This window comes from Petaurus breviceps, unplaced genomic scaffold, assembly GCF_028583685.1.
Source record: "Petaurus breviceps papuanus isolate PSGF00001 unplaced genomic scaffold, PetGlider_PUasm1.0 90750, whole genome shotgun sequence".
Taxonomy (NCBI): Eukaryota; Metazoa; Chordata; class Mammalia; order Diprotodontia; family Petauridae; genus Petaurus; species Petaurus breviceps.
This window is the reverse complement of record NW_027187335.1, coordinates 980,028-1,007,262: the sequence shown is the minus strand read 5'-3', so window position 1 is coordinate 1,007,262 and position 27,235 is coordinate 980,028. Positions and strand designations below refer to the sequence as shown.

At 43.7% G+C, this 27,235-nt stretch overlaps 1 protein-coding gene across 4 annotated transcripts in view; it reads right to left on the bottom strand.

Moving 5' to 3' along the window:
* CUEDC1 (CUE domain containing 1) overlaps positions 1–27,235 on the bottom strand; it is a 124,793-nt gene that overhangs the window by 16,688 nt on the left and 80,870 nt on the right. For all 4 annotated transcript variants that reach the window (XM_069067437.1, XM_069067438.1, XM_069067436.1 and 1 more), the window contains 5 exons: positions 16,721–17,367; positions 10,902–11,029; positions 1,769–1,895; positions 531–717; positions 65–148 (listed from right to left, as the gene is read on the bottom strand). In XM_069067437.1, coding sequence (XP_068923538.1) covers positions 65–148; positions 531–717; positions 1,769–1,895; positions 10,902–11,029; positions 16,721–17,017 — 823 coding nt within the window. In that variant the 5' untranslated portion in view covers positions 17,018–17,367. The remainder of the gene's footprint in view (positions 1–64; positions 149–530; positions 718–1,768; positions 1,896–10,901; positions 11,030–16,720; positions 17,368–27,235) is intronic.

Genomic DNA, 27,235 nt, shown 5'->3' with positions numbered 1-27,235 from the left:
TGGGCACTATTCTATCCAATCTGGGCCTTAGGCAGGAGAGGCTGCTGGGGCCAATGGGGGTTACCTGTGACAGTGGATGGAAAACCAAAGTCATTACTGACAGCCATGCTGCTGGATTTGGATTTCTGGGACTCATATTTCAATCGATCTGGAAAAGGAAAGAAATCCCATCAGGTGACCTCCCAGGCTGGATGCCCAGAAGCGCAGGTAGATAGACTGAAGGTCTGTCTCGAGAAAGGGATCTTCACCTTTGCAGTGTCGTAGACTTCCTTGGCAATCTGAAGAAACCTACGAACCTCTCTTCAGAAAAATGTTTTTAGATGCATAAAATAAGGTACATCAGATTATAAAGGAAACAAAATATATTAAAATATAGTTATCAAAAAAAATATTAAAAAAAAAAAGTTGAACCCTAAGTTGAGATCCTCTGGGCTGCAAACACATGCAAACTTCCCGGACTTTTATACACTCTGTGTTGAAATTCATGAAAAGCACAAAGACCTTGCCTCCCTCCATTCCCAGACTCCTACCCCGCTCCAGGGCAAGGAGGAAGTCTCTGTTCCGTTGAAGCTCCTTCATGAATTCTTCATTCTGCAGGAAGAGGGCAATGCGCTCATCCTCCAGGTACTGCTTCCATCGGCATTCCTCCTCCAAGTTTCCTGCCATGGTCTGGTTGACCTCCCCAAGGCCTAGCTTTGGGGGTCCACTCTGGGTATTCTGCAGGGGAGAGACAGGCACTGGCATGGGCACGTGTATGTGGCCACACACAGAGCCTCAACCAGGCCTTTCCCCAGGAAAGTGCATGCTTCCAGTCCAGTTACATTAGGAGAAAAGAAGTAATCAGGTACCTCCCAAGATTCCAGTACCAAGGGAATGTGCCTCAGGATACTGGTACACACACACACACACACACACACACACACACACACACACACACACACACACACACCCTTGGTTACTGGTGGTGGGCTGGGAAGCTGCTCTGTAGTTAGAAAATTGTAGAAAAATAAATTTCAAACTGGATGGGAAATTAAAGACTATTTAATCTAGTCTTCATTTTACAGATGAGGAAACTGGGGCCCAAAGAGACAAAGGAACTTGCTGAAGGTCACAAAGGTATAAGGATTCAAACTCAGACCTTCTCAGTTGAGACTCAGAATTTTTCCCCCAGACTGCCTTTAATACATGTTTTTTCCCAGGATGGTCCTAAATGAAATGGGTTCCAACACTCTTCCCCCAAATCAAGTGGACTCAGTTGTCTCCAGGGCAGAAGAGGAGGTCATACGCATGTGCCTAAGGATTTGGCATGGCTCTACCCTCCCCATCACCACCCCAAGTCCTCAGGCACATGTTCTGTGGGCAAATAACCTCACTGGCCCTTGGCCACATCCCCTTGTATAAGTCCTACCCAGCATGGAGGCTTTCCAATGGGGTGGCTCCCTGCTTTCCTAGTATGTACCCTAAGTATTTTTATATCTACCTGACCTGCCAGGAAATCCAGACAGCGTTAGGAAACTGAGAGGAGGTTTCCTGTTTGGGGTCACTTCCCTCTGAACCCCATCATGAACAGTCTGAGCCCAGAAAACTGGGAAGTGAAACAGGCAGATGCCAAATCTCTTGCCTCTGTCAACAAAACGGAATCTCTGGTCTGATGGACTAGGAGCAGGGGCAGGAGTAGACAGGAAAGGACCGGCCATCTCTGATTTCCATTTTTAGCACCTACTTACCCCAGCTACCTGCCCCCTGCGTGGGTTCCTTCTCCTCTTACCTGCAAACTATCCAGCTGCTGGGGCAGAATTCGAAGGAAGTCATCAGGAAGGTTGCCCAGAAGTGGGGGGTTCCAGTTGCGATAGCGCCTCTGGGTGGGGGGGACCCCAGCACTAGGCACATCTATCCTGTAGGGGAACAAGTAAAAGAGGGACAAAGCAGTGAGTCCAAAGACTGGAGGAATCAACGAGTGTCTCACTGGAGTTCGCATTGCCAATGAGATGGAATTCAGGAGGAGATGGGCAGTGCCATTGGAAGCCATCCCTCCTAATGCCCTGACTTTAGGAGTGCATACCAAGCTAAGCCATACTTCATAGAAACCAGAGGGTTGTCATGGACAGAACCCTGGCCTGGGGATCAAGAGAACTGGGTTTTAGTCCTAGCCAGTGCTACAGATTCCCTGTAAAAGTCCCTTTACCTCTGTAGACCTCAATTTCCCCGTCTGTAAGAGTTCTACTAAGGAGGCTGGGTTGTGCAGTGAATAGAGAACCAGCCCTGGGGTCAGGGGTCCTAAGTTCAAATTTGACCTCATACATTTGACACTTACTAGGCATATGACCTAGGGCAAGTCACTTAACCCCAATTGCCCTGCCCTCCACCCTCCAAAAAGAAAAAATATAGAGTTCTACTCCTTCCTTCCTACCTCTCCAGGTTCCTGAAAGGCTCTAATGAGATAATGCATATTTCCCACCCAGCTGCATTCCTTTGGATTTCTCCATCATGCCAATGTGCCAGATACTTTCCCTTTCCTCCCCTACTTTTCCAGCTTCCTTTTGTGCATTTTCTTTCCCCCATTAGATTGCAAGCTCCTTGAGGGCAAGGACTATCCTTTTTCATATATGTATCCCCAGCACTTTAACACAGTGCTTGGCACATAGTAGGTGCTTAATAAATGTTTATGTACTGACTGACACAAGAAAGTACATTAAGATTGCAAGGAATTATTATTACTCTTTATGCCAAAAGGGAGTGGAGAGAGATCATATGTCACATTAATTTGGAAAAATAAGGAAGTGGGTTAGTTTACCCAAAGGAAGAGGTTAAAGAGGCAAAGCTGTTCGAATGGAGTGGTTTTATGCCCCACCCCTGAAGATAAGCAGGAAACAGGGCTGCCCTTGCACCTTCCTGATGCCCAGGGGTAGTGGCTACTACCAGAGCAGAAGGAAGCAAGGGAGCTCTGCTGATGGTGAAAACCATCCCTTTCTAATCTGTGGAGTAGAAGACATTCTTTTCCATATTTCCTTTGTGACCTGCAGGACAGGTCCCCACGGCTCCCACAAGACATATGGTTTGCTGAATAAGGGAAATGATACATGGACAAACCAGCATCAATGTTGGGGGCAGGGGTGGACAAGTGCTCATTTCCTTGACCTGGTTTTGATTTCCACGGCCTCCTCCCCTGGACAGTGACTCTTTCCCTGGATATCTCTCATCTTGGAAGAGGTTTCTTGTCCCTTTCACAAGGTCAGAGATTTAGAGCTGATGGAGATCTCAGAGACTATGCAATCCATCTCCTCATTTTACAGATGAGGAAACTAAGACCCAGATAAGTTAAATGACTTACCCAAGGTGATAAGGTAGTTAGCCTGAGAGATAGGATTTCAACCCAGAGCTAAAGTTCTTTCCATATACCACACAGGGAGCATGGGAGAATCACTTGGTTCACTTGATGCTAGGCACATTGAACAAAGACTTAAGGGACCACAGAACTAGGAAATGTTAGAACTAGAGAGGACTTTGTTGTTGCTGAGTCATTTTCATTGTGCCAGACTCTCTGTGACCCCATTTGAGGTTTTCTTGGCAAATATACTGGAGTGGTTTATCAGTTCCTTCTCTAGGCTCATTTTACAGATGAGGAAATTGAGGCAGACTGAGTTAAGTGACCTGCTCAAGGCCATACGGCTAGTAAGTACCTGAGACTGGATTTGAACTCAGGTCTTCCTGACTCCAGGTCCAGTGCTCTATTCAGCACACCACCTAGCTGAGGACTTCATTGATCATTAAATCCAAGTCCTTAATTTCACAGACAAGGCAACCAAGACCTGGAGGAAGCAACTTCTCCCAACTGGTTAGTGACGAAACTTCGACCAGGATCCGGGTATCTCGGTCCAGCCCTTTCTTCTCTACAACATAAGAGGCAGTTTGGCAGATTGTGGGATCTATATAAGAATCCTAATTTAGGCACTTACTTATGTGTGTGACCCTGAGCAAGTCACTTAACACACACATATATATACCTCCATTTCTCCATCTGTAAAATGAGGATAATGATTAGCATGTATTCATGGGGGTTTTCTAAGAGTCAAATGAAATAACATGTAAAATAATCGGTAAACCTTAAAGCTATATAAGCATCCACAATAATAATTATTATTATAAAAATTATTATTACATTTTGGTAGATTGTTCTCCTCTGAAATCCCCTGTCAATCCCCTGGGAGTCAAGACCTCCCTGTGTGACATGCTGATGTGCTTTGGGTTCAGGATGGGAGAGGTAGAGGGAGTTATCCACCTATCCCTTTCTGCCACATATGTCTTCTATTTCCTTCACTTCAGTGTTCTCATCTGTTAGATGTGTCTGCAGCCCAGCCCGATACCACATCTGTCCCAGCCAAGAATCAGAGCCAAAAGTCCCAGAGCTGTTTATGCAGGACAGTGAACAGTCCCTCACTGGAGGCTGACAAGAGGGTCAGTGGGAAGGGCAGAGGCCTATCTATTAGAGGTCAGACAAGGCTCAGGCCTCAGCCACAAGCTCCACCCACTGCTTCCTTTGAGTTCTTGGGGGTGGGGGGCCAGTCAGGAAGCCCTTCCTCAGCTTACTGGCACCTTGGAGCATGGAGAGGCAGACCCCAGAGGAGCCCAGCTCTGCTCATAAGCCAGCAAGCTGGGGCCCTGGAATAGCTAGAGTCTCAAAATCAGCTCTGGTCTGAATGGAATGTCAAAAATGAACTAAGAAGGGGGTGGAGGGGGAATGCCAAGGCTGTAATTTCACCAGGAAAACTCCAGGCAGCCAAGACAAAACATTTTTTTCCCCTTTATAATAATACTTGATTCCATAGATCTGTCATTTGCAGCATTTCTTTGAATGAAGGGCAGTCAGCAAACCTGTAAATACTTAGTATTTCCCCACCCCCTCCCCCTCCCCCAGTTAAATTGTAAAAAATCTGGGGACAGGGCCTATGTCTGCTACATCCCTATATTCCCAGCCCCTGTTTGACATTCAGGATCCTTCATTATCTAGCCCACCACCACCTTTCCCATCTTCTTACACCTCACTGCTCCCCCCATACTCCCATCCCCACTCTCATATCCTCTTGGATGCACTGATATCAGCCTCCTGGCTGTTCCTCAAACCAGACACTCCATCTCCTGACACTGACACTGAGCATTTTCTCTGACTGTCCCCCATGCCTGGAAGGTTTTCCCTCCTCCTCTCTGCCTCCTGGTTTATCCCACCTCCTACAGGAAGCCTTTCCCAATCCTCCTTAATTCTAGGGCCTTCCCTCTGTCGATTATTTTTGATCTATCCTATGTAACTTGTTTGCCCACAGTGGGTCTCACCTTAGACGGTAAGCTCCCTGAGAACCAGGGCTATCCTTGGCCTTTTCTCATACCCTCAAGTGCTTAGCTCATTGCCTGGTACATAGAAGGTCCTTAACAAACTTATAATGACTGACTGACTAGAGACCATTTAATAAAGTAATGCCAAACCCTCCCACTTATGTTCTAGAATGAGTCACACTTAAAATCATGAAACAGGAAGAGATCATCTAGTCTAATTGAATCAACAAACAGACCCAGAGAAGGGAACCAACTTGCCCAAAGTCACATAGTAAATTAGTGGCAAATGTAGAACTAGAACGCAGGTCCCCAGACTTCCTGTCCAGTGCCATTTAATCAATGAGGTCAGCTGGGGGGTGTGCTGGAGAGAAAGACTGGGCCAGGAGTCATGAATACTTTGAGTCCAAATCCAGCCTCAGCCACTTATTAGCTGTGTGACCCTGGGCAAGTCACTTAACCTCTGTCTGCCTCAGTTTCCTCAACTGTAACATGGAGAAAAAATAAATCTCCATATAAATCTCCAATAAAAATCTCCAAGGGTTATTTGTGAGGCTTAAATGAATTAGTAATTGTAAAGAGTTTAGCAATTCTGCCTGGCATAGTAAGGACTATATAAATGTTAGTTATTATCAGTCAACAAACACTATGCTATACTAGCAGTGTACTGGGCACTGGAGATACAAAGATAAAATTGAAATAGTTCCTGCCCTCATGGAGTTTACATCCTTTCTGGGGAGTGATATGTACACAGAAGTATATGCAAAGGCAGTATAAGGTAATTTTGCAAAAGACCCTAGCAGCTGTAGGAATCGGGAATAAACTCCTGTTATTTCTTATTGAGTCATTTTTCAGTCCTGTCCCACTCTTCATGACCCCATAAGGGGTTTTCTTGGCAGAGATACTGGAGTGGTTTGTCATTTCCTTTTCTAGCTTGTTTTACAGATAAGGAAACTGAGGAAAACAGGGTACAGTGATTTTGTGGAGTGGTTTGTCATTTCCTTTTCTAGCTTGTTTTACAGATAAGGAAACTGAGGAAAACAGGGTACAGTGATTTTCCTGGGGTCACACAGTAAGTGTCTGAGGCTGGATTTGAACTCAGGTCTTCCCAATTCCAGGCCCAGCAGTCTATCCACTGAGCCATCTAGCTGCCCAAGTTTCCCATATGTAATTTATTTTATGCATTGAAAAACATTTGGAGAAAGAATGCATAGATTTCCATAGATTTTATGTACATAACACACAAAAAGATGAAAATCCCTGAACTGGAGAACCAGTTTTCCTTAACCACCCCCTCTGAAAAAAACCCAAGAGATAACTGCTTCAGGAAAGTAGCCAGATATAAAAGTCCCATAAAAGTCATCAGTGTAGCCTATGTCAAATTGCATGCTGTCTTGGGGAGGCAGGAAGGGAGGGCACGGGAGAAAATTTAAAACTTATGGAAGTGAATGTTGAAAAATAAAAATAAATTAACTTTTAAAAAGAGTCATCAGTGCTTCTGTATGTTACTAACAAAAACCAGGAAGAGAATGAAGCAGCCACAGCCTTTAAAGCAACAACAACCTCCATTCACTTGGGGGGGGTGCAGCCAAACAACCTGAATAGAGGCAAGAAACTTAACGGGAAGCAATTTTAGGGGTTCTGGCCTTGATTTCACAGGTTCATGGACTCATGGCTGTGGTGCTGAAAACGACCTTAGAGGTGATTTCAGTAGTGGCAGCAGGAGTGTCAGAATGTCGGGGGACAGAAAGAAAAATTGGCTGCAGTGGAAGGCTTGGAGAGGAGTCCCCAACAGCAGCTTATAGGTACACTATGACATCCCCCCAAAAATGGCTCAAGAGGTCCAGAAGCAGGGGTGGCTAGGTGTCGAAGTGAATAGAGCACTGGCCCTGGAGTCAGGAGCACCTGAGTTCAAATCCAGCCTCAGACACAACACAAAAACTAGCCGTGTTACCTTGGGCAAGTCACTTAACCCCAATTGCCCTGACTTCCCCCCTCCAAAAAGAAAAAAAAGAGGTCCAGAAGCAAGCAAAGGCAACTGTTCAAAAGTCTACTCAGGCCACATGCTTCAGATGGCTCTTTGAAGAAAGCTCCCATCCTGTAATCATATGCCACCATTCACTAAAGTAAACATCTAGAGTCTTTGCTCAAGTTCTAAACAAACAAATTTACATGTTTCTACCTGGGAGAGGCAGCATGGGAGATAAGAGAGCTGCCCTTAAAAGTTAAAAAGACTCAGGTTCCCCTCCTCCATCTAGCACTGAGGTTCTCAATGTGTGGTCTCTTGACCTCTGGGGGGCCCTGAGACCTTTTTGAGGGTCCTAGAGGCCAAAACTATTTTCATAATAATACTCAGATGTTATTTGCCTATTAAAACACTTCCCCCTTTTCCAACTACATATCTGTGTGAGGCCAGATTTTCTTCATATACTTTAACCAAAACAACATTATCTCAACAGATGGAATGCAACAGCAGATGAGAATCCAGCTGTCTTCCATTAAGCCAGACATTAAAGAGATTTGCAAAAGTATGTAAAACAGTGCCACTCTCCTCACTGATTGTGTTTTGGAAAATAGTTATTTTTCATTAAAATGTTACTTATATTAACACATAATGGGTTTATTTTTTTAATGAATTAATAAATCTTATAATGTATCATCTTAATTTCTACTGCTGCAAATATTGATAGATATATTGTTGTTGAGTTGTGTCTGACTCTCTGTGACCCCATTTGGGGTTTTTTTGGCAAAGATACTGTGACTCCTTCTCCAGCTCCTTTGACAGATGAGGAAACTGAGGCAAACCAGGTTAAGTGACTTGCCCAGGAACACACAGCTAGTAAGTGTCTGAGGCCTGATTTGAACTCATGAAGATAAGTCTTCCTGATTCCAAGCCCAGTGCTCTATCCACTGCACCACCTAGCTGCCCTTTTTTGACAGATATAACTAACATAAACGAAAGCTCTTTGTGATCCTCAATCATTTTTAGCTGCAAAGGGGTCCTGAGAACAAAAAATTTGAGAATGCCCCCTGCTCTGACTACTCGACAGGCTGTGTGACTTGGGGCAGATTACTTAACCTCTCAGTGTCCGAAGCAACTCTCAAAGATTTTAAGTTGAAGAGAAGGTGTCTGCATTAATAGAGCACATTTCATCACCTGGGAGTTCCCCAAACCAATGAAATAACAGGTGCTTATCTCTCTACCTGAGCTTAGTAATTACCTGCCATTATATTTATCTAGAATGTTTTATTATACTGACTGAAATTGCAGGTCGTTCTTTCAACAGTTACACGAATGAATGTACACACTTTCAAGTTCTTTGGTGTTAATTAAGCCAATTAAGTGTACCCACTTTCAAGTTCTTTGGTATTAATAATGAGGTTTAATTTTTTTCCTTCTCTATAAACAACAGGATTTAATTGAATTTCTTCCCGACTCCCCTCCCCCCAACAACAACAAAAAAAAAAGAACAGAAAAGATGGACAACATGCCCTGGCTTTGTGAATAGCAGCTTCAGTTTCCACAAAGCATTGAGAGCCTCTAAGGAGCAGGAGAGATTGCTCACCCTGAGCTCAAGTGCATAGATTGTAGACCCAGCTTGAAGTCTAGAAAGCTAGGTGAGGGCTCAATCTAGGGACCCATATAAAAATCCTTGCTACTCCCACAGGACTGCAAAATGCTCTTTCTAGCCTACCTCTGATCTTATGTAACCTTGGGTAAGTAACAACCTCCATGGGCCTCAGTTTCCTCATCTGTAAAACAGAATGGGCTTAAGTGACCACACACACACACACACACACACACACACACACACACACACCACCTTTCACATTCTGGGATTCCCTAGGACTTTACAAAGGAAGCATTTGGCAAGAATAAAACCATCCTCCATTAATACCTCTACCTCTGGTGACCATTAAAAAGGCTTCAGCTACTTTGGGACAAAAAAAAAATTACTCCTGTTCACTAGTAATTCTATAATAGAATGCTGTGGCCTGGAAAATATAGTCATTTGTGGTGTCTGACCTCCCCACAGAACTCTGTCAACAAGTTGATTAGATCCATATTCCCAAACTGTGGAAGACTTTTGGTCTGGAAGAGGCCTTGAAAGACCTTCTAAGTTCAGCTCACTGCCTCCCAGGGATTTGCTGGAGAGAGAGAGAGAGCTAACTCTTTTCTTTAAAAGTCATGGCAGTCAGGACAGCTAGGTGGTACAGTGAGTAGAGCACTGACCCTGAAGTCAGGAGGACCTGAACTCAAATCCAGCCTCAGACACTTGATGCTTACTAGCTGTGTGACCTTGGGCAAGTCACTGAACCCCAATTGCCTTGCCTTCCCCCCTCCCCAAACAAGCAAACAAAAAAAAGTCATGGCATTTGAGGCTTGTATTGGACCTGAGAGACTATATTCTGCAATTGCCTCATTTGTTTTTTGCTTTTTGGAGGGCAATTGGGGTTCAGTGACTTGCCCAAGGTAACATGGCTAGTTTTTGTGTTAAGTGTCTGAGGCAGGAATTGAACTCAGGTCCTCCTGACTCCAGGGCCAGTGCTCTATTCACTGTGCCACCTAGGCCCCCATCCCCACAATTGCCTCATTTGACAGAGAAGGAAATTGACACCAGTGAAATGACTTGCCTAACATCTCATATAGGACAGAACCAAAAGCCTAGCCCAGGTCTTTTGATTCTAAATGAATCCCTTCGCATGGAACTGTCTTGCAGAGCCCACCCCTATTCCCCTCTTTCCCCATGACCTGCTTCTCCCTTTCAGAGCTGGGACTGCCAATATTTAGGTTTTAAAGGCTCCTTCCCAATCTATCCTTGCCTCCCTAATAATAATAACAGGAGCTAACATTTCTATAGCACTTACTATGTGCCAGGTCCTATGCTATGTGCCCTAAAATTACTATCTCAAAAACTTTGGGAGGTAGGTGCTATTATTATATCCATTTTGCAGATGAGCAAACAGATAGTGATAAAGTGACTTGCCCAGGATCACACAGCACACTTAGTAAGTGTCTGAGGTTAGATTTGAACTCAGATCTTCTTGCTCTGTCCACTGTCCCACCTAGCTGCCACCTAATTCCCTTCTCCATTCTATTCTTCACACATCCACTAAGTCAATATTCCTAAAATACAGGTCTAGACACATCACCTTCTTGCTGAAAGCACACCTGTGACTTTTTGCCTCCAGCATAAAATACAGTCTTGTTTGACATTTGAAGTTCTTTACAGTCTGGCCCCAGCCTACATTTCTAGGCTTACTGTATATCACCCTCCTTCATACATTCCAGCCAAGCTGGCTGCCAACCCAGAGCCCAGTGGGATTTCAGTCTGTAGGGAGAAGGCAGAACCTTCTGAGGGGTGGGGCAGGCCAATAGTCCTCATGGCCTCCTTCATACCCATGCTCCAGCATCTGGTCCCCAACTTGAATTCCCCCTGCTAGAGTTGAAATCCATCCTTCCTTGTTCTTGTTAGAACAAGCCACTCTGATACTAGCAGAGAATTGTTCTTTGTTCTTTGCCATTTGGTTCACCCCACCTACAGCCAATGGAAGAAGACCAAACAAAGTCTTACCTGGGAGGTGGGGTTGGGGGAGCCAGGGGATAAGGCCTGTCAAACATGTGCATGTGGTAGGCAGGAGGGGAATACACTGGGGGCGGCTCTTCATCAGAGCTATCCGGTTCCAGAGTTCGCTCCAGAATCTAAACCAGAATGCAAAGTGAGATGATACAGTAATAACATGGTCAATTTTGGCATTAAAATAGCACTTTAAGTGGTGCCACAGATGGCAGTGTGTTCTGGTAAAAAGGACATTGAGTCTAGAGTCAGAGGCCCTGGGTTCAAGTGCCTCTGAGGCTCGCCACCTGCCTGATGTGGGCAATTCATTTAATCTCCCAGACCTGTTTTTTGGACTAGATGACTTAGATCTCTTCAAGCTCTATCAAAGTTCTATTTTGTCTTGTTCTGACAGCAGCCACAATGAGACAGGGATGCCCAGGATTATTAGCCCCTCCCCCTTAGCAATGAGGAAACTCAAGGCCAAGGAAGGGGGTGGTGAAGGACTTGTCAAAGTCAATTAACAAGCCACCAAAACAAAGTCTCAGATGAAAAATATAGTCTCTAACACCCCCTCCCCCCATTGATCTATGAGACCTCATTCTACTAGCTTGGCAAAGGTTGGGCTGGGCAGAGGACAGAGAGCACTGATTCCTCCAATGGAGGTCATCCTGTCAATGTCTGGGAACTAGGAAGAGAAGACGAGGAGAGAATCCAAGGGCTGGAACCTATAGGAAGGGAGGGTCCATCCCTATCGATTCTCTTCACTTTGGGTGCTGGAGAAGGTGGTTTCTAGTCCCATGGGAGGGAATTTGTGACCGAAAAAAAATCTCTACATAGATACTCCAACCTCAGTATGCACAATTAGCCTCCTTCCCCTCTCTAGTCTGGATTTTTCTCAGTAATTCTGTTCCCTCTTTATGCTGCTGCTGCTGGAGAAAATGGCCAGGGATCCCCAGGAAATGAGGAAATCGGGCAAAGGGATCACCCAATGCATCATCTCCTACAGGGAATTCTGAAGCCCCATGCTGAGGGGCACCTTGGTACAGCCTTCCCCCCTACAATTATGGGTCCTGCCTGTCATCCTGTACATGCCTATTTTTATACATCATCATGATAGCCAGCGCTTAGGGTTTGCAAAGTGTTTCTATCTCATTTTATCCTCACAACAATCCTGGGAGGTGGGTGCTATTATTATCTTCATTTTACAGACAGGGAAACAGAGGCTGAAAGAGGTTAAAGGGTTCTTGCCCAAGGTCACACAGCTAGTAAGTGTCTGAGGCAGGATTTTCAAATTCAGGGTGCCACCTCAGTCTCCCCCCATTAGAATATAAGCTCATGGAAGGGAAGGGCTGCTTTTCCCCCAGTGTTTAACACAGTTGCTGGCACATAGTAAGTATTCTATAAAGTTCTGGTTTCTAGTCTTTGCTCTCTGACATTTAGGAGATGTGTGATTTTGGCTAAGTCGATGAACTTCTCAACCAGTTTCCCTCATCTGTATTATTTATTGGGGAGGGGAGATTGTGATAATCCTTGTATTACCCACCCTCCTGTATAGGATCACTGAAAGGAAAGTAAGTACATTGAAAACTGAAAAACACTGAATGAGTATCTAAGATATTAAAGACCCTAAGTTCTAATACTGCTTTTACCTGATTTGCTCCCTAAAGCTACCTACTGGCCATCTCAGCTTCTGTCTTTGCAAAATCAGGCTGACCATGGTTTGTGGGAGTCTGAGAATGGGGATTTCCTTTGTACGGGGTAGGAAGGGGTGGATAGGGACTGGATTTCCTTAACACAGTCCTGGGTCCTGATGTGAAACAAACACAGAGGTACATAGCCATTTGAAAACTCTCTGTCTCTCTCTGTCTGTCTCTGTCTGTCTATCTGTCTCTCTGTCTCTCTCTCTGTCTCTGTCTTTCTCTGTCTCTCTGTCTCTCTTTCTCCCTTCCATACACAATGGTGCTTATGGATATGCACCAGTGGTTGGCCTGTGGAATGCACCAACATTTTTTCTTTGAGACAGAAACTATTTGCACAGCTGTTTTCACAAGCAAGAATGAACTTGACCGCTTAGTTGGCCAGGTCTGTTCCATGCCAATATTTCAAGAAGGGGAGAGGCTGGGTCATCAGTAGCTGCTGGCTTCCCATACATCTTGCCCGCTCTGGTCTCAGGGCCATCAGGATAGGTCAGGATGATAAACTGAGCCAGAAGTCCACTGATAGGATACCACCCTGACCCTTTCCTCCTTTGTAGATGAACCCACTACCTGGGACAGCTCCTTTTGGGGGCCAGCCTGCTCTTGTTTGCAGTGGGGATCAGGGGGTCAGGAAGCAGTTTATTCCCCTCCTCACCCCTACCATTACCACCCCCAGAAAGCTGAGCCTCTCTTGTCCTTCCTCAGAAAGGCTGATGAACCAGATAGACTCCTCCTCCTAGAGGAACCTAGCCAGGATCAGATTGTGTTCCCTAAAGGCCTGGTAGCTTTGAAGCTGCAATCAGATTCTCTCTCCCAGGGCCTCCAGCCTGAGGGCTCCTGAGCTTATTAGTATCACTCATTCCCAGAGCAGCAGAAAACAGATGCTCTTACCAGAGGGGCCGAGGCCCTGGCCCCAGTTTGGAGGAAAAGAAAATGAGAAACCACAACAGCTCCAGCAGCACTCCTATGGCCAATGCTAATCCCACTCCCATCTCTGGAATCCCCCTGTCTCCCTCCCTGGAGCAATATGTTTATTCTTCTGGTTCAAAAATGTGCTGAAGCTTTTGGCTTTGCAGCCTTCTTGTTTAACTCAGCGTGAGTGATAAATGGATGCCAGATGCTCTGGGATGGCTTGTTTTTCTGTCGTTTGCCTGACAGGTGATATTTTTCAATGGCAAGGATACCCCACAGCCCAGTACACCATCCATCAGCCCCTGGGGAAAGGGGGGAGGCTTACAGTCAGCCGTTATTGTCATTCCAGCTGCTACTAATAAATTTACTGAAAGACTCTGAACTGGCTCAGTACATCCAGGCCAAGTGATGGACACAGAGGAGAGCTGGGAAGTGACGGGGTGAGGGGAGAACATCAAAGGATGGGTGAGGGGCAGGGGGGAATTCGGGGAGCTTTGCAGAGGAGGTGGGGCACAGAGCCCATTCATTCAAGTAAAGCAAAAATCTTAGGAGAAGTAGAAAACACAGCGAGGCCTAGCCTCTCCCACTTTCTCATCAGGCCAGGTTATTCTGTGCATCATTAATAGGACAAAGGTCACTGGGAGAAGGTCTGGAGGATATTTTATAGGATGGGGGGGAGAAAGAAATGTGACCCTATCTACTCCACTAAGTTAAAATAAATCAATATTATGGAAATGATTAGAAATGAGAGTGAGAAGCACTTTTCAAAATCAACAATGATACCTAGCTTTACATTTTGCATGTAGTCAGCTTTTGATATGTATTTATTGAATTAAGCTGAATTCTCTCTCTCTCTCTCTCTCTCTCTCTCTCTCTCTCTCTCACACACACACACACACACACACACACACACACACACAAACTTTTCTCTCCACAAAGAATAGTGTGCTTCTGACTTGGAGGCAGTGGGACACAGGGTTCAAATACCACCTACAATGCTTACTACTTTTGTGACTTTGAAAAAGTTATGTAACATGCCTGGGCCTCAGTTTCCTCATTTTTAAAATGAAGGTGTTGGACTAAATGATATCTTGACCCTCCCTATCCCTCCCTATTCTAGATGTGTAAGTCTATAACGTGGACCCCTAAATTGGGGGGGGGGGGCATTTTTGATAGCAAGCAAGGGTGTCCCTAGGGAAGCAGGGAAAGGGATTCCAGGCAGCTTTTATTCACTCTGGGTAGAGCAATGCCAAAAGAAGATGTCCAAAAATGGGTAATACATAGTTCTTGTCCACCAGAAGTTTAGGGTCATAGACAGCCCCAGAAGGGACCTTAGGGGATCACCTAATCCAACATGTACAGGGGCGGAAATTTGAGTTCCAGAGAAGGGAAATGACTCATCCAAAGTTAGAGGGGCAGGAAATAGGTGCCTAAAACAGAAACTGAACCCAGGTCCTCTGCCTCCCAATCTAGCCATCTCTCCACTACACCAATGGGCACAGTTTAGTTTACAATCTTATTGAGGAGATAAGACTCCAGATAAATAGCCATTGCAGAAGGCAATAGATGGGAAGCAGGCAGAGCAGTATTAGCCAGTAAGAGGTTTGGGAATTCAGAAGAAGGAGGCACTACCATAGGCTAGAAGGGTCCTATAGGAGGTAACCTTTGATCTGACCCAGGAGGAATTCGTAGGATTTTGATAAGTCTGGATTGTAGTTAGGTGTTTTTAAGGAAAAGAGGAATCAAGAGAGAAAAGATGAAAGGGGATAGTAGGTGAACCAATTTGACTAGAGAAGAGGGATTAAATAGGGAAACAGTGAGAGATAAGGCAGGAAGAAAAAGCCAAGAATTGATCACGGCAGGTCTTGAATGCCGAACTAATGGGGTTCAGACTTTATTCTATAAACTGTTGAAAACTTTGGAGCAGAGATTGAGGTGTTTGAGAAAAACTGTGCATAGAGAAGATAGAAAGAGGGAGAGAAATTATGTAGGTGGCACCAGCTAGAAGGTGATCATAACAGTCCAGGCACAAGCTAATGAACCCCTGCATCTGAGTGCTAGCAGGAGTAATGGGAAAGACGGACACGGATCAGGTGCCAGAGATACTTCGAAGGAAGAGCTGTCAGGACTGGGCAAATGACTGGAAAGGGTAAGGGAGAAGAACAAGAGGGAGAACAAGGAAGGCCAAACTATCATTGAGCACCTGGAACTGAGGGGAAAATATAGGGAAGCTGGAACCTTTCTCAAAGGGTGGGAAGGCTGGTGCCTCCAGAAAGTACCTGAGGGGCACTGGAAGGGAGGTTAAGAACAGAAATGCTAAACTCTAACTACTATGATCAAAAGTCACCTCCACCAGGGAGCCTTCCCTAATTAAACCTACCTAGTGACATCCATTTCACCTATGTCCACAGCAAAGCAGCTAATCCTGGAAAGCCCTTTGCAAGCCCTAACACGCTCTATGCGTGTTAGCTACTATTATTACAGCTGGTAGGGCCCTCTCCCACCTCTCTGAAGTTAATGTTGGATTTATTTTGTACATATTCTCTCTGTGTACAATTGATCTCCCTGAACAGACTGTAGGCTCTGTGAAAGCAGGCACCATTATTTTTGTCTTCATGTCCCCAGTACCTAACATAGTGCCCAGCCAGTAACATATTTGCCTCATTTGAACTGAGTACCTTGTATGACATTCATTTTCTCTCATTTAGGCATTCTTTGTATCCTGGAATTGTTTCCCACATCTATGTGTCTTATCTTACTCCTTTAGACTCTGCATTTTTCAAGCAGTGATCTCTGTCCTCAGGGGGTGCACTGTATATGTTACTGACCACTTGGCAGACATACAGTGTGAAAAGGTAGGACCCTGATGGAGAGGTATATGACTCTTGCTTCATGTATTTTAAAAAATAATAATAATAATTTTGTAATTAAGTTTAAAATAAGTTAATAAAATAAATAATAATAATAATCATCAGCTTTCCTCACAACAACCTTGTGAAACAGGTAGGAACACAAGTATTAGCCCCATTTTATAGATGAGAAAACAGTCTCAGAGAAGGTTGGCTCACCCATGGTCACACAGCTAATAAGTTTCAGCATCAAAATTAGAACCCAGGTCTCTTGAGTCTAGATGTCTACCCACTACACTGACATGGGTAGATTTTCTTTTTTTTTTTTTTAACAGAGCTAGTATGGCCAGCTAGGGTGCCCCGGATCCCACCTCACCTCAGGAGGGATGCTGTCCTCCGAGTCTGAGCTATCATCATAGCTGCTCCCATCCAGATTCATCTGCAGTAACTGGTCAATGGTGGCATCGACGGCGCCGTTGTTGGCACGCAGCACACACTCAATGATGTCGTAGTCCATGTTGGGGAACATGGTCTTGAAGTCCTCCATGGCCTGGTTGAACTCCAGGCGCCGGACTTGCCGGGCAGGCCGGCTGTTGTTGAGTTCCTGGGCTGAAGCGTTCCCCCCACCCCGGGACCCGCCATTGCTGCTGCTCCTGCGGAACAGGCTTGTCATTTTGCAGAATTGTTTTGGGAAAATGTTTCAACCTGGCGCCAAAATTGATTGCCCCCCAGCCCACCCACCCCTTCCCCCCACCTCCACTGCTGCCACCCCCCACTGCTCTGAAATGTCACTCCCTCACCACCAGGGGTGGGGAGGTGGGAACAGGGCAGGGGGGGTGGCGGGGCCTCCTGGTCAGGAGGCTAAGTGGTCATGCTGTGAAGTGGCCCTCAGGGAGTTGTCCTCAGTGTTTGGAGTCATCCAGTCCCAAGGATGAGGTGATGGGGAGAGGTAGGATTGTCCAATGATGCCTTGACTATCAGCCTGAATGTTGTGACATGTTGAACCCAAATGATGTTTTCCACCTAGAACAGAAAGGGAACACAAGTCAGGGGTGGAGAGCAGACAATAATATTGATGTTAATGATAATACAACATGGTCGATCCATTGGAATTCATTTTTTCCTCTAAAGATGTCAGATTTGACCTGTAATTTTCATATCTGAGAAGCAGATTTGTTTCTAAGAAATACTGGAGGAAGGATTCACTGACAAAAACTGGTAGGAAAACCAAAGAAGAATCTTGCAGAAATTAGATTTAGACCAGTACCTCATACCATACAGCAGCCTGAGTTCCAAATGGATATGTGACGGAGTTATATACAATCATATGATATACATATTAGTGGAGCAAGGAAGAAATTGCCTTTCAGATCTTTGGATAGGGAAAGAGTTCATGAGTAGAAAAAGAAAGGTAGAATCATTAACTATAACTCAAAGATGGAATTGCTAGATATAACTTGGAAGTTCCCAGCCTGATGCTAAAGAGAAGGTCCGCACTCTCAAAAGAACTCTGAGTCCATTTGGATAAATGGACAAACAATAGATAGAATCATTCAAGATAAAATGAACAATTTTGATTCTGTAAAATTTAAAAGTTTTTGCAGAAATAAATCCAATGTACTAAAAATTAGAAGGAAAACACATGCCTGAGGGAAAATCCATACAATAAGTTTCTCTGATAAAGGTTTCATTTCCAAGATATATATGGAATTGATACAAGATTAAGAGCCATTCTTCAATGTGAAAGGTTTCTATGGAATACTAAAAATAATCTATATATCTTATTTTGAAAATTAAGCTGATGAAGTTAGACTAAACTGAATTTTCATCAAATTACAGACTTAAAAGTTAGAAGAGGAGGGCCAGCTAGGTGGTATAGTGATTAGAGCACCAACCCTGGAATCAGGAGATCCTGAGTTCAAATCTGGCCTGTTTGTGTGACCTTGGGCAAGTCATTTAACCCCAACTACCTTGCCTTAAAAAAAAAAGGTAGAAGAGGGCTTAGAAATAAACTAGTTCAACTCCCTTATTTTCCAACTGAGCAAACAGAGGCCTGAAAAAATACATGACTTGGCCAATATTACAGGTCCAAAGAGAAGTAGCAAAGCTAGGATTTGAATCCAGCTCCTCTGTCTCTTATGTACAGTACTCTTTGCCTTCCAGCACTCTGATATGATCCACTTCTCTATGAATGTCTGATCTATATATTTTCTATACTCTACACTAGCCAGAATCATTTTGGGTTCCTTGGATGGTTTCTTCCCTGCCATCTGGCTCCACTGTAGACCTCTGTGACCCAAATGTCAGTTGTGAGTGCCCAGAACTTATATTAACAGCAGTTAAAACAAAACCTGATTAAGAATGCAAATCTTCAACAGGAAGGCACAGTGGCCAAAGCATAGTAGGTGCCCAATAGTGCCTGTTGATTGGTTGGCATGTTCTGATGTGATACAATGAGAAAAGCATTGATTCTGGGGTTCAAAATCCCATCTCTGATGAACACTACTTTTGTGACTGTGAATACCTCGCCAAGCCTCAGTTTCCTCATTTGTAAAATGAAAGCATTGGATCAGAAGATTTCTGAGTTCCCCTCTGACTCTAGAACTATGATTTCTGGATTCTCCCTGCCCTAACTCTCTTCCCCAAGTGGAGGTAACTGAAATTTGGTTGCAACTAGAATTTTAAAAATCTAATTTAGAAAATTTGAGTTATTAAACTTACATTAATTGTTACCCTTAGAATAAATAGTGATTCCTTGACTCCAAGGAACTTGGGAGTTGTTCTTTTTCTCAAATAATGTCCTAAACATGAGGAGACAAGTGGAAACCTGTTTCACTTTCACAGGAGGCAGGTTAATCATCTAAGCATTTATTTTATACGGAAGTGTTTGCAGTGGGAGCAAATCGATATAATGGCCTGGCTTCTTCTCTCCCACTCCCACCCCCAGATTTTGAAGGTTAAATATAAACCTTTGCCTAGGTTTGCTGATGAAGTCTGATGAAGCCTGAGGCTGTAAGGGTCAGTGTAAAATGATATCCCCAGGCAATGACCTGAGTACCTTCAGTAAGGGATTAGTTACAGTGCTGTAAGACAGTAAATACACATCTTGGTATTCTGCTCCCCCCCCCCCCACACACACATACACATATACACACATCACACACTCCCTTCACCTCCAGCAGTCAGCACATGGATGAATCTCAGTAAATATTTGCTGAATGAATGAATGAATGAACGTGACAAAAATGTATAAACAGGCTGAAATGACTACAAACCTTCTGGAATGGATACATAAGCTTTAGTATAACTAGAGAGGGTCATCCAAGGCTATGATCTGATCTGGTCTGTACCTATACAAGGGAGTTAAAAGAGAAAAAGGATGATTGCTGAAACCCCCCCAAATGAGCAGGATAGGATATCAGAAAGAGAGATGGCTGGGGGTCAGGAGATCTGGATTCTAGCTCCAGTTCTGCTGTTACCAAGTTATGGTAACGCTGAACAATAATAATAATAATAATAATAACTAACATTCGTATAACACCTACTATGTGTCAAACACTGTGCTAAACACTTTACAAATATTATCTCATCCAAACCTTACAACAACCCTGGGAGGTAGATGCTATTATTATCCCCAGTTTACAGACGAGGAAACTGAGCCAAACAGAGGCTAAATGACTTGCCCAAGGTCACACAGCTACTAAGTGTCTGAGAGTGGATTTAAACTCAGTTCTACCTGAATCCAGACCCAGTGCTCTAACCATTGCACCACCAGCTTTATCCACTGCACCTCAATTTTCTCCTCTGCAAAAAGAGGAGGTTGAATCAGAGGATTACGAGGAAAGGAAGATCCCTTCCACTTCTCGTCTTCTGTGGTTCTGTTTCAAGAGGGTCATTACAGGGGCGGCTAGGTGGTGCAGTGAATAGAGCACCAGCCCTGGAATCAGGAGAACCTGAGTTCAAATCTGGTCTCAGACACTAAATACTTGCTGGACATGTGACTTTGGGCAAGTCACTTAACCCCAATTGCCCTGCCTTCCCTCCTCCAAAAAAAAAAAAAAAAAAGAGGGTCATTACATCATCATGGATTCATGTTTTCATGAACATTTGACTAGGTCTAAAATAGAGGTTCTTAACCTGGGGTCCACAGACCCTAAAATTTCAAGGGCTCTATGAAATTGGATCGGGGAAGTTATATCTTTATTTTCACTAACCTTTGGTTTCCTTTATAAACCTATTTATTTTATTTTATGCACTTTAAAACATTATTCTGAGGAAGGATCCATAGACTTCACCAGACTTGCAAAAGGAGGGATAGTGCAATGATAAAATAAAATTTAACAACCTCATCTTTGGTCTAAAAGAATATACAGGTGAACATTTTAAAAAATCTTATTGTTAGCAATATCTTGTTTTTAAAACACCTTAATTTCCCAATATAGTTTTCCCTCCTCTCCTGCTCAGCAAGCTATCCCTTGTCAAAAAGATTTTTAAAAGGGCAGAAAAAGTAGTTTATCAAAAACCAGCCAGAGTAACAACTATGGCTGACAGTACAGTTCCCACCTCTGCAAAGAAGTGAGTGGAGAGTTGTATTTTCCCAACTCTTGGTCATTATATGGTAGGTAAGAAATTGAACGAAAAACTTGAAAAGATTATGATGACTCTTCCCTATCCAAACACTTCAGCGTTAGTGTAATTTCCCTCAGCTCTCATGCCCTTCTCTCTAAAAATATGTGTGTGTATGTACACATATACACATATGTACATATAAACGTGTGTGGACATGCTAACATATCTTTGTATATACATGTGTATTTGTGTAAGCTTACACACATATGGGTGTGCATAGACATATATACATTTATATGTATCTGGTTTTCCCCTTATAGAATGTAAGCTACTGAGGGCAGGGACTGATACTTGTGGTTTTTTGTGTGTGTATCTATCCTTAGTACCTAGTACAGTGTCTGGAATTCAGCAAACACTTAATAAATGTTTCTTGATTTAATGTCATATGTCCTCCCCCTTCCCCCCCACCCCTGACACTGAATGTTTGAAGGATTGGCAGTAAAGACTGGAACTCTAGTCCCTCAGGTTAAGGATCTTACCTCTAAAACCCAACAATAATAAAAATAGCTAAACAAACTATTTTTGTTAACTTTGAAGTAGGTGATTAATATATATTTGTTATGGGGCAGCTAGGTGGTACAGTGAATAGAGCACTGGCCCTGGAGTCAGGAGGACCTGAGTTCAAATTTGACCTCAGACACTTAACAGTATGACCTTGGGCAAATCACTTAAACACTTTACAAATATTATCTCATCTGAACCTCACAACAACCCTGGGAGGTAGGTGCTGTTATTATCCCCAGTTTACAGATGAGGAAACTGAACCAAACAGAGGCTAAGTGACTTGCCCAAGGTCACACAGCTACTAAGTGTCTGAGAGTGTATTTAAACTCAGTTCTACCTGAATCCAGACCCAGTGCTCTAACCATTGCACCACCAGCTTTATCCACTGCACCTCAATTTCCTCCTCTGCAAAAAGAGGAGGTTGAATCAGAGGATTACAAGGAAAGGAAGATCCCTTCCACTTCTCATCTTCTGCCCTACCTTCCCCCCTCCAAAAAGATATATATATATATATATATGTATATATATGTATATATATATGTATATATATATATATATATGTATGTTATGTGAATTCTGCTTTGGGCACCCCTAACACACAAATATTTACTGAGCCCATAAAGTCACTGTGCTAAGTGCTTTGATGAGGATACCAAGTTGGGTATAAGATTTGTTATCTTAAAACACAAAACTAATCTCTTACTGAAGGTTTACTTATAGATGACTTTTTAGACTCTCCTTCTTTACACACACATACACACACACACACACACACACACATCATGCTCCTGCCCACCCACCAGGAAACTGCTACAACCAACATCAGGACAGTTCTAGATTCTGTTCAGGCTCCAAAAGGTGTCTTTGTCCAGAAACCATGGTCAGAGCATCTGTGTTCAGGTCAGGCTCAGAGAGGGCTCAGATTCTGAGTTCTTACTCAGCCTCTTCCATCAGAGAAGGAGCCTTGCTAGGGCCAGCCCTGTGGCTTAGCTCTGCCACTACACATGAATATAAATCATGCTTGAGAGTTATGGTCCTTATGCTAATGGACTTAGGCAGGAATAAAGCTGTCTGTCGCCTTCTCGCCCCAGGTAATTTAATAAGGGAGATGGAGGAGCTTTCAGTGCCCCACACAATCCCCCTAGAGTGAAGAGCCAAGATTCTCCCCCCTTCCTTCACCATCCTAGAGGGAAAACATCAGCTGTACACATCTGTGGAGCTCTCTCTGAGCCCTTTCCCCTGTGGTCTACTAACCTCTGCTTCTCAGATCATCCCAGTGGAGATCCAGGAAGCTTCAATTTAGGAGAATGGGGAGGCCTGTGTAGGTAGGACACCCTCACTATGCAAAGGGGCTACCTTTTGGAGGGGTATACCCTCTCCCAAGGCTGCTAACAGATCTAGCTGTCAGTTCCCCCAGCTGGCTAGTCTTACCCAGGAGCCTGGATTCCCTTCCCACCATGGATTCAAGTATTACCCAGTATGGGTACCTTTTATTCCCCTGCTAAACCAAATATTCCAGGGCCTTTCAGAAACATCCAGCATCCACTACATTCAATGATCATGACCAAAGAAAAGTAGGGTTAAGGGACAAGCTGGGAAGCATGGAACTAAAGACACTTTAGGGAGTTACTTCAAAGACTTCTTCAATATTGGAGCCAGGAGTAAGTAGCCTTGGAGATACTCCATGCAGCAATCAACCAACAAGTATTTATTAAGCACCTATGGTAAACAATGACAGCTCCAAATTTATAGTGCTTTAAAGTTACAAAGTGCTTTCTTCCCAGTCATCCTCTGGTGAAAGGATCATTATCACCATGGAAGAAATGTAGAAACAGAGGCTTAAAGGATGTTTTGTTAAGCACAGGGTATACAAATATCAAAGCAAGACAGTTCCTACTCTTATAGAGTTCACATTATAATGAAGGAACACAATACCTAGAAGAGGTGTCAGCATAGCAAAGCAACTTATTCATGGTCCCATAGCACTTTGGTTTTTGTTTGTTTTTAATTTAATTTTTAATTTTGAACGTAAATACCAGAAAAAAGCATTTCCACATATGCACACAGAACACAAAAGAGGATTGTTAATGAAAACATGAGGGCTATTATGAAACCATTTCATGCTAATTGTTTTTAAAAGTATGTAATAAATACCATAAATTATTTTCAAAACTCTGCTTATCTGCAGATCACTTTTTAAAAATCAATCAACATAATAAGAGAAATGCAAATTAAAACAATTCAGAGGTTCCATCTCATATTGTACAGATAGTCAAAGCTGACCAAAAGAAAAAGGAAAATGACAAATGCTGGTGGGACTGTGGGAAAACTGGCACATTAATGTACTGTTGGTGGAACTGTGAACTGGTCCAGTCGTTCCAGAAAGCAATTTGAAGCTATGGCTAAAAAGTTACTAAACTGTGCATATCCTTTGACTCTGCCATAACACTTACTAGGTCTATACACCAAAGAGATCAAGGAAAGAAAAAAAGACTTATGCTGCCCATAAGGACCTTGGTTTTTTCTTTTTGTTGTTTTTTTTTTTTTACCAGTTCCTTTAAATAAACTTAACACCTTCAACAATGCTTCAAAAGCAGGGCTTGAAGCCTGTCCCTAGGGCATGGCTACAGGGCTAAAGGAGAATGCAAAAAAAGGAGAAAGAAAGAAAGTAAAGAGGTTGCCAGGATTTTTTTCCTGAGGTCTTCCCAGCTCAACTGAAAAGGTGGTGATCCACCGGCTGGGCCCCTGAGCAGGTTAATCTTCTCAATCTCACTTTCCTCATCCATAAAATGGAGGCAAAAATGCAGAGTAACCACTGCTAGGTGGTAGTGAGTCTTAGGTGAAATAATGGATGTAAAGATGCTATGTCCATTGTCAGTTTTCATCATCATCGTCATCATCATTACATAAATGAAAGTGCTATGATCCTTCAGAGTCCCTTGGTTGAAAAGGATAAAGACCAAGGATGCAGAGAATAGAGGACTGAGAAGCAGAGACTAAAGAAGAGTCCTCTGGGTGGCAGACTCAAGGACACCTGGGTACAGCTCTGTTGACTTTCTAACAGAAAAAGCAGAGAGGTAGTCAATAACATAGGAAGAGGCCAATGGCTTGGTCCCAAGGTAGGGAGATGGAAGAGAGAACTTTTGCTGCTGTATGTCTTAACAGTTCAACGAGTCACCATACTTTTAAAAAGGAGGTCAGACCTGGGAATCTGTAAATTATCTCTGTCTCACAACTAGTTATCTGTCCCTGGGTTGTAGAGTATCCCATCATGCCTGGGATAAGGGTTTGGCTCTAACGAGGAGAGACAGTTCCCAAGGCCTAACCATAATGATGAGCCTTTGGAAAAGGGCTGTCTGCTTTTCGACACTTCCAACTGTAATGGCCAGCAAAGTAGGACTTTTTGATGTTTTTCTGGATTGAGTTTTAGCCAATCAAGTGCCTTTATTTGAGCCTTGCCTTTGATTGAATTAAGAGCCTTTGACTGGAAACAATATATATTGCATTGCTTGGAGGGAGAGGAGAGAGCAGCTGAGAGAGAGGAGAGCTGAAAGGGATACGCAAACATGAGTGGGCTAGGGGAACTTGCTTATGGGGAGGTCTAACAGAAATAATGTTTGTGATGTCAGTGCTCTGTCTGTTGATCTGTGTTACTTCTTCAGACAGAAGCCCTGTCTGTTGATCTGGGTTGATTTCTCAGACAGAAGCCTTGTATAAGTGTTCTATGTTGATTTCTCAGACAGAAGCCCTGTCTGTTGATCTGTGTTACTTCTTCAGACAGAAGACCTGTCTGTCAATCTGTGTTAATTTCTCAGATGAAAAGTGAATTGAGATGATAGCGCCTGTGGTATGTGTTGTTGCCCTGTTAAACCTTGCTTTCCTAGAGGCAGAAGCTGAGGGCAGGAACCCCTGGAGCCTGCTGTCAGAGAAGAGGTTATAGCGTGAATATAGTGTGAACTGGGAGCAGAGAGCTGCCTATGTGTCAATCCAGGCAAGATCTGGGAGCCTCAGCCCACATACAAAGAGCCAAGGGACTTACTAAGTCAACCTTAAATCAAGATGAAAAAGGACTTTACTTGGACAGTCTGTATTGACTGAGGAGATTATAACTTACTGTGGTCTAAGAGTGGATGGTGTTTGTATTGTCTGTTACCTCTTAAGGATATGTTATGTTAGGAAAACCCTAGCTTAGAACCCCCTGACTTTGGGGGTACAATAATATATGCTGTGTGGGGATTCTGAGGAATGTTATAACATATACTAAATAATATGTTTTGTTTAAGACTATGTGGGCACCTTAGTAATAAGTTGTTATGTTATGCTTTACTCTACTGTTTAGTTTACTCTACTGTTTACAGTTTAATTCTGAATAGAGAGTTCATTATACTATGCGATTAGACCCTTGAAATTATTCACAGCAGCAGTCCTCAGGTGTGCTGCCATGATTGGCTTTACACCAACCAGTCTCTCTCATGTTCTCACAATAACCCCCTCTCTAAGATGATAGTGTTGACCAGTATTATTACCTTCACTTGCATAATAGGGTAGAAGAGATTAAGATTTGTATTTGCCAAGCTGATGGAGTGTCTAAGTCTGGTACTGGTATGGTGAGCTACCCCCACCCATACCCTGGCAGGGGGTGGGGATCACCCAGCTGGCCAAAGAGGGGCTAACCAGTTGGAAAAGCAGTGCAGATTATGCCTTCCATTCAAACAGTGGTACAGTGAAGTGAAACAGTCCAAGACGATTTACCTTCCTGAGTTCAAATCTGACTCAGATACTTACTAGCTATGTGACCTTGGGCAAGTCACTTAATCTTGTCTGCTTTAATTTCCTCATCTGTAAAATGAGTTTAAAGAGGAAATGGCAAACCACTCTAATGTCTTTGCCAAGAAAATCCCAAATGAGGTCACCAAGAATTGGACATGACTGAATAACAGCAACTATTTGCTAAGTACCGCTTACAAATATTATCTCATTTGATCCTCACAACAACTCTGTAATGTAGGTGCTATTATTATTCCTATTTTAGAGTTGATGAAGCTAAGGCAGAGGTTAAATGATTTGGCTAGGGTCACACATCTAGTCTGAGGCTAGATTTTACATCAGGGTTTTCTAGCTCCAGGTCCAGAGCTCTATCCACTGAGCCATCAGCTGCAAAAGAAAAGAGACCCAGAGGCCTTCAGTATGCATATGGCTCATAAGTGGTATGACTTGGACTGGAAAATGGGTCTTTAGCTGATGTAACTAGGTATTGATCCCTCCTCCCCAAACAAGTCTGATCCCTCTATCCCCAGAAAAGTCAGGGCTGCCAAGTAGGAGGTACACCAGGATTTGGAGACATATCTGTGAACCCTCTAGGCTTGAACATTTCAGTTTATCTTTCGAGAGCCCCCTGGTCCCCACAGTGAGAGAGGCAGGAAACTGAACAATGTGATACTCTTGGCAAGACTGAGGCCAGTGAATGGTTTGAGGTCAGAAGGGCTGAGCTGTGGTAGGGGAAGCTGATGGAGTGTGTAAGTCTGGTACTGGTATGGTGAGCTACCCCCAGCCACAGCCTGGCAGGGGGTGGGGAGCACCCAACTGGCCAAAGAGGGGCTAACCAGTGTAGGTTGGAAAAGCAGTACAGATTATGCCTTCCATTCAATCACCAATGGGATTGGACCCATGAGTGGCCACTTCACTTCCACCCTGGGGTGAGGGGAAGAGCTGAGAGAGAAAGAGAGAGAGACAGAGAGAGAGAGAGAGAGAGAGAGAG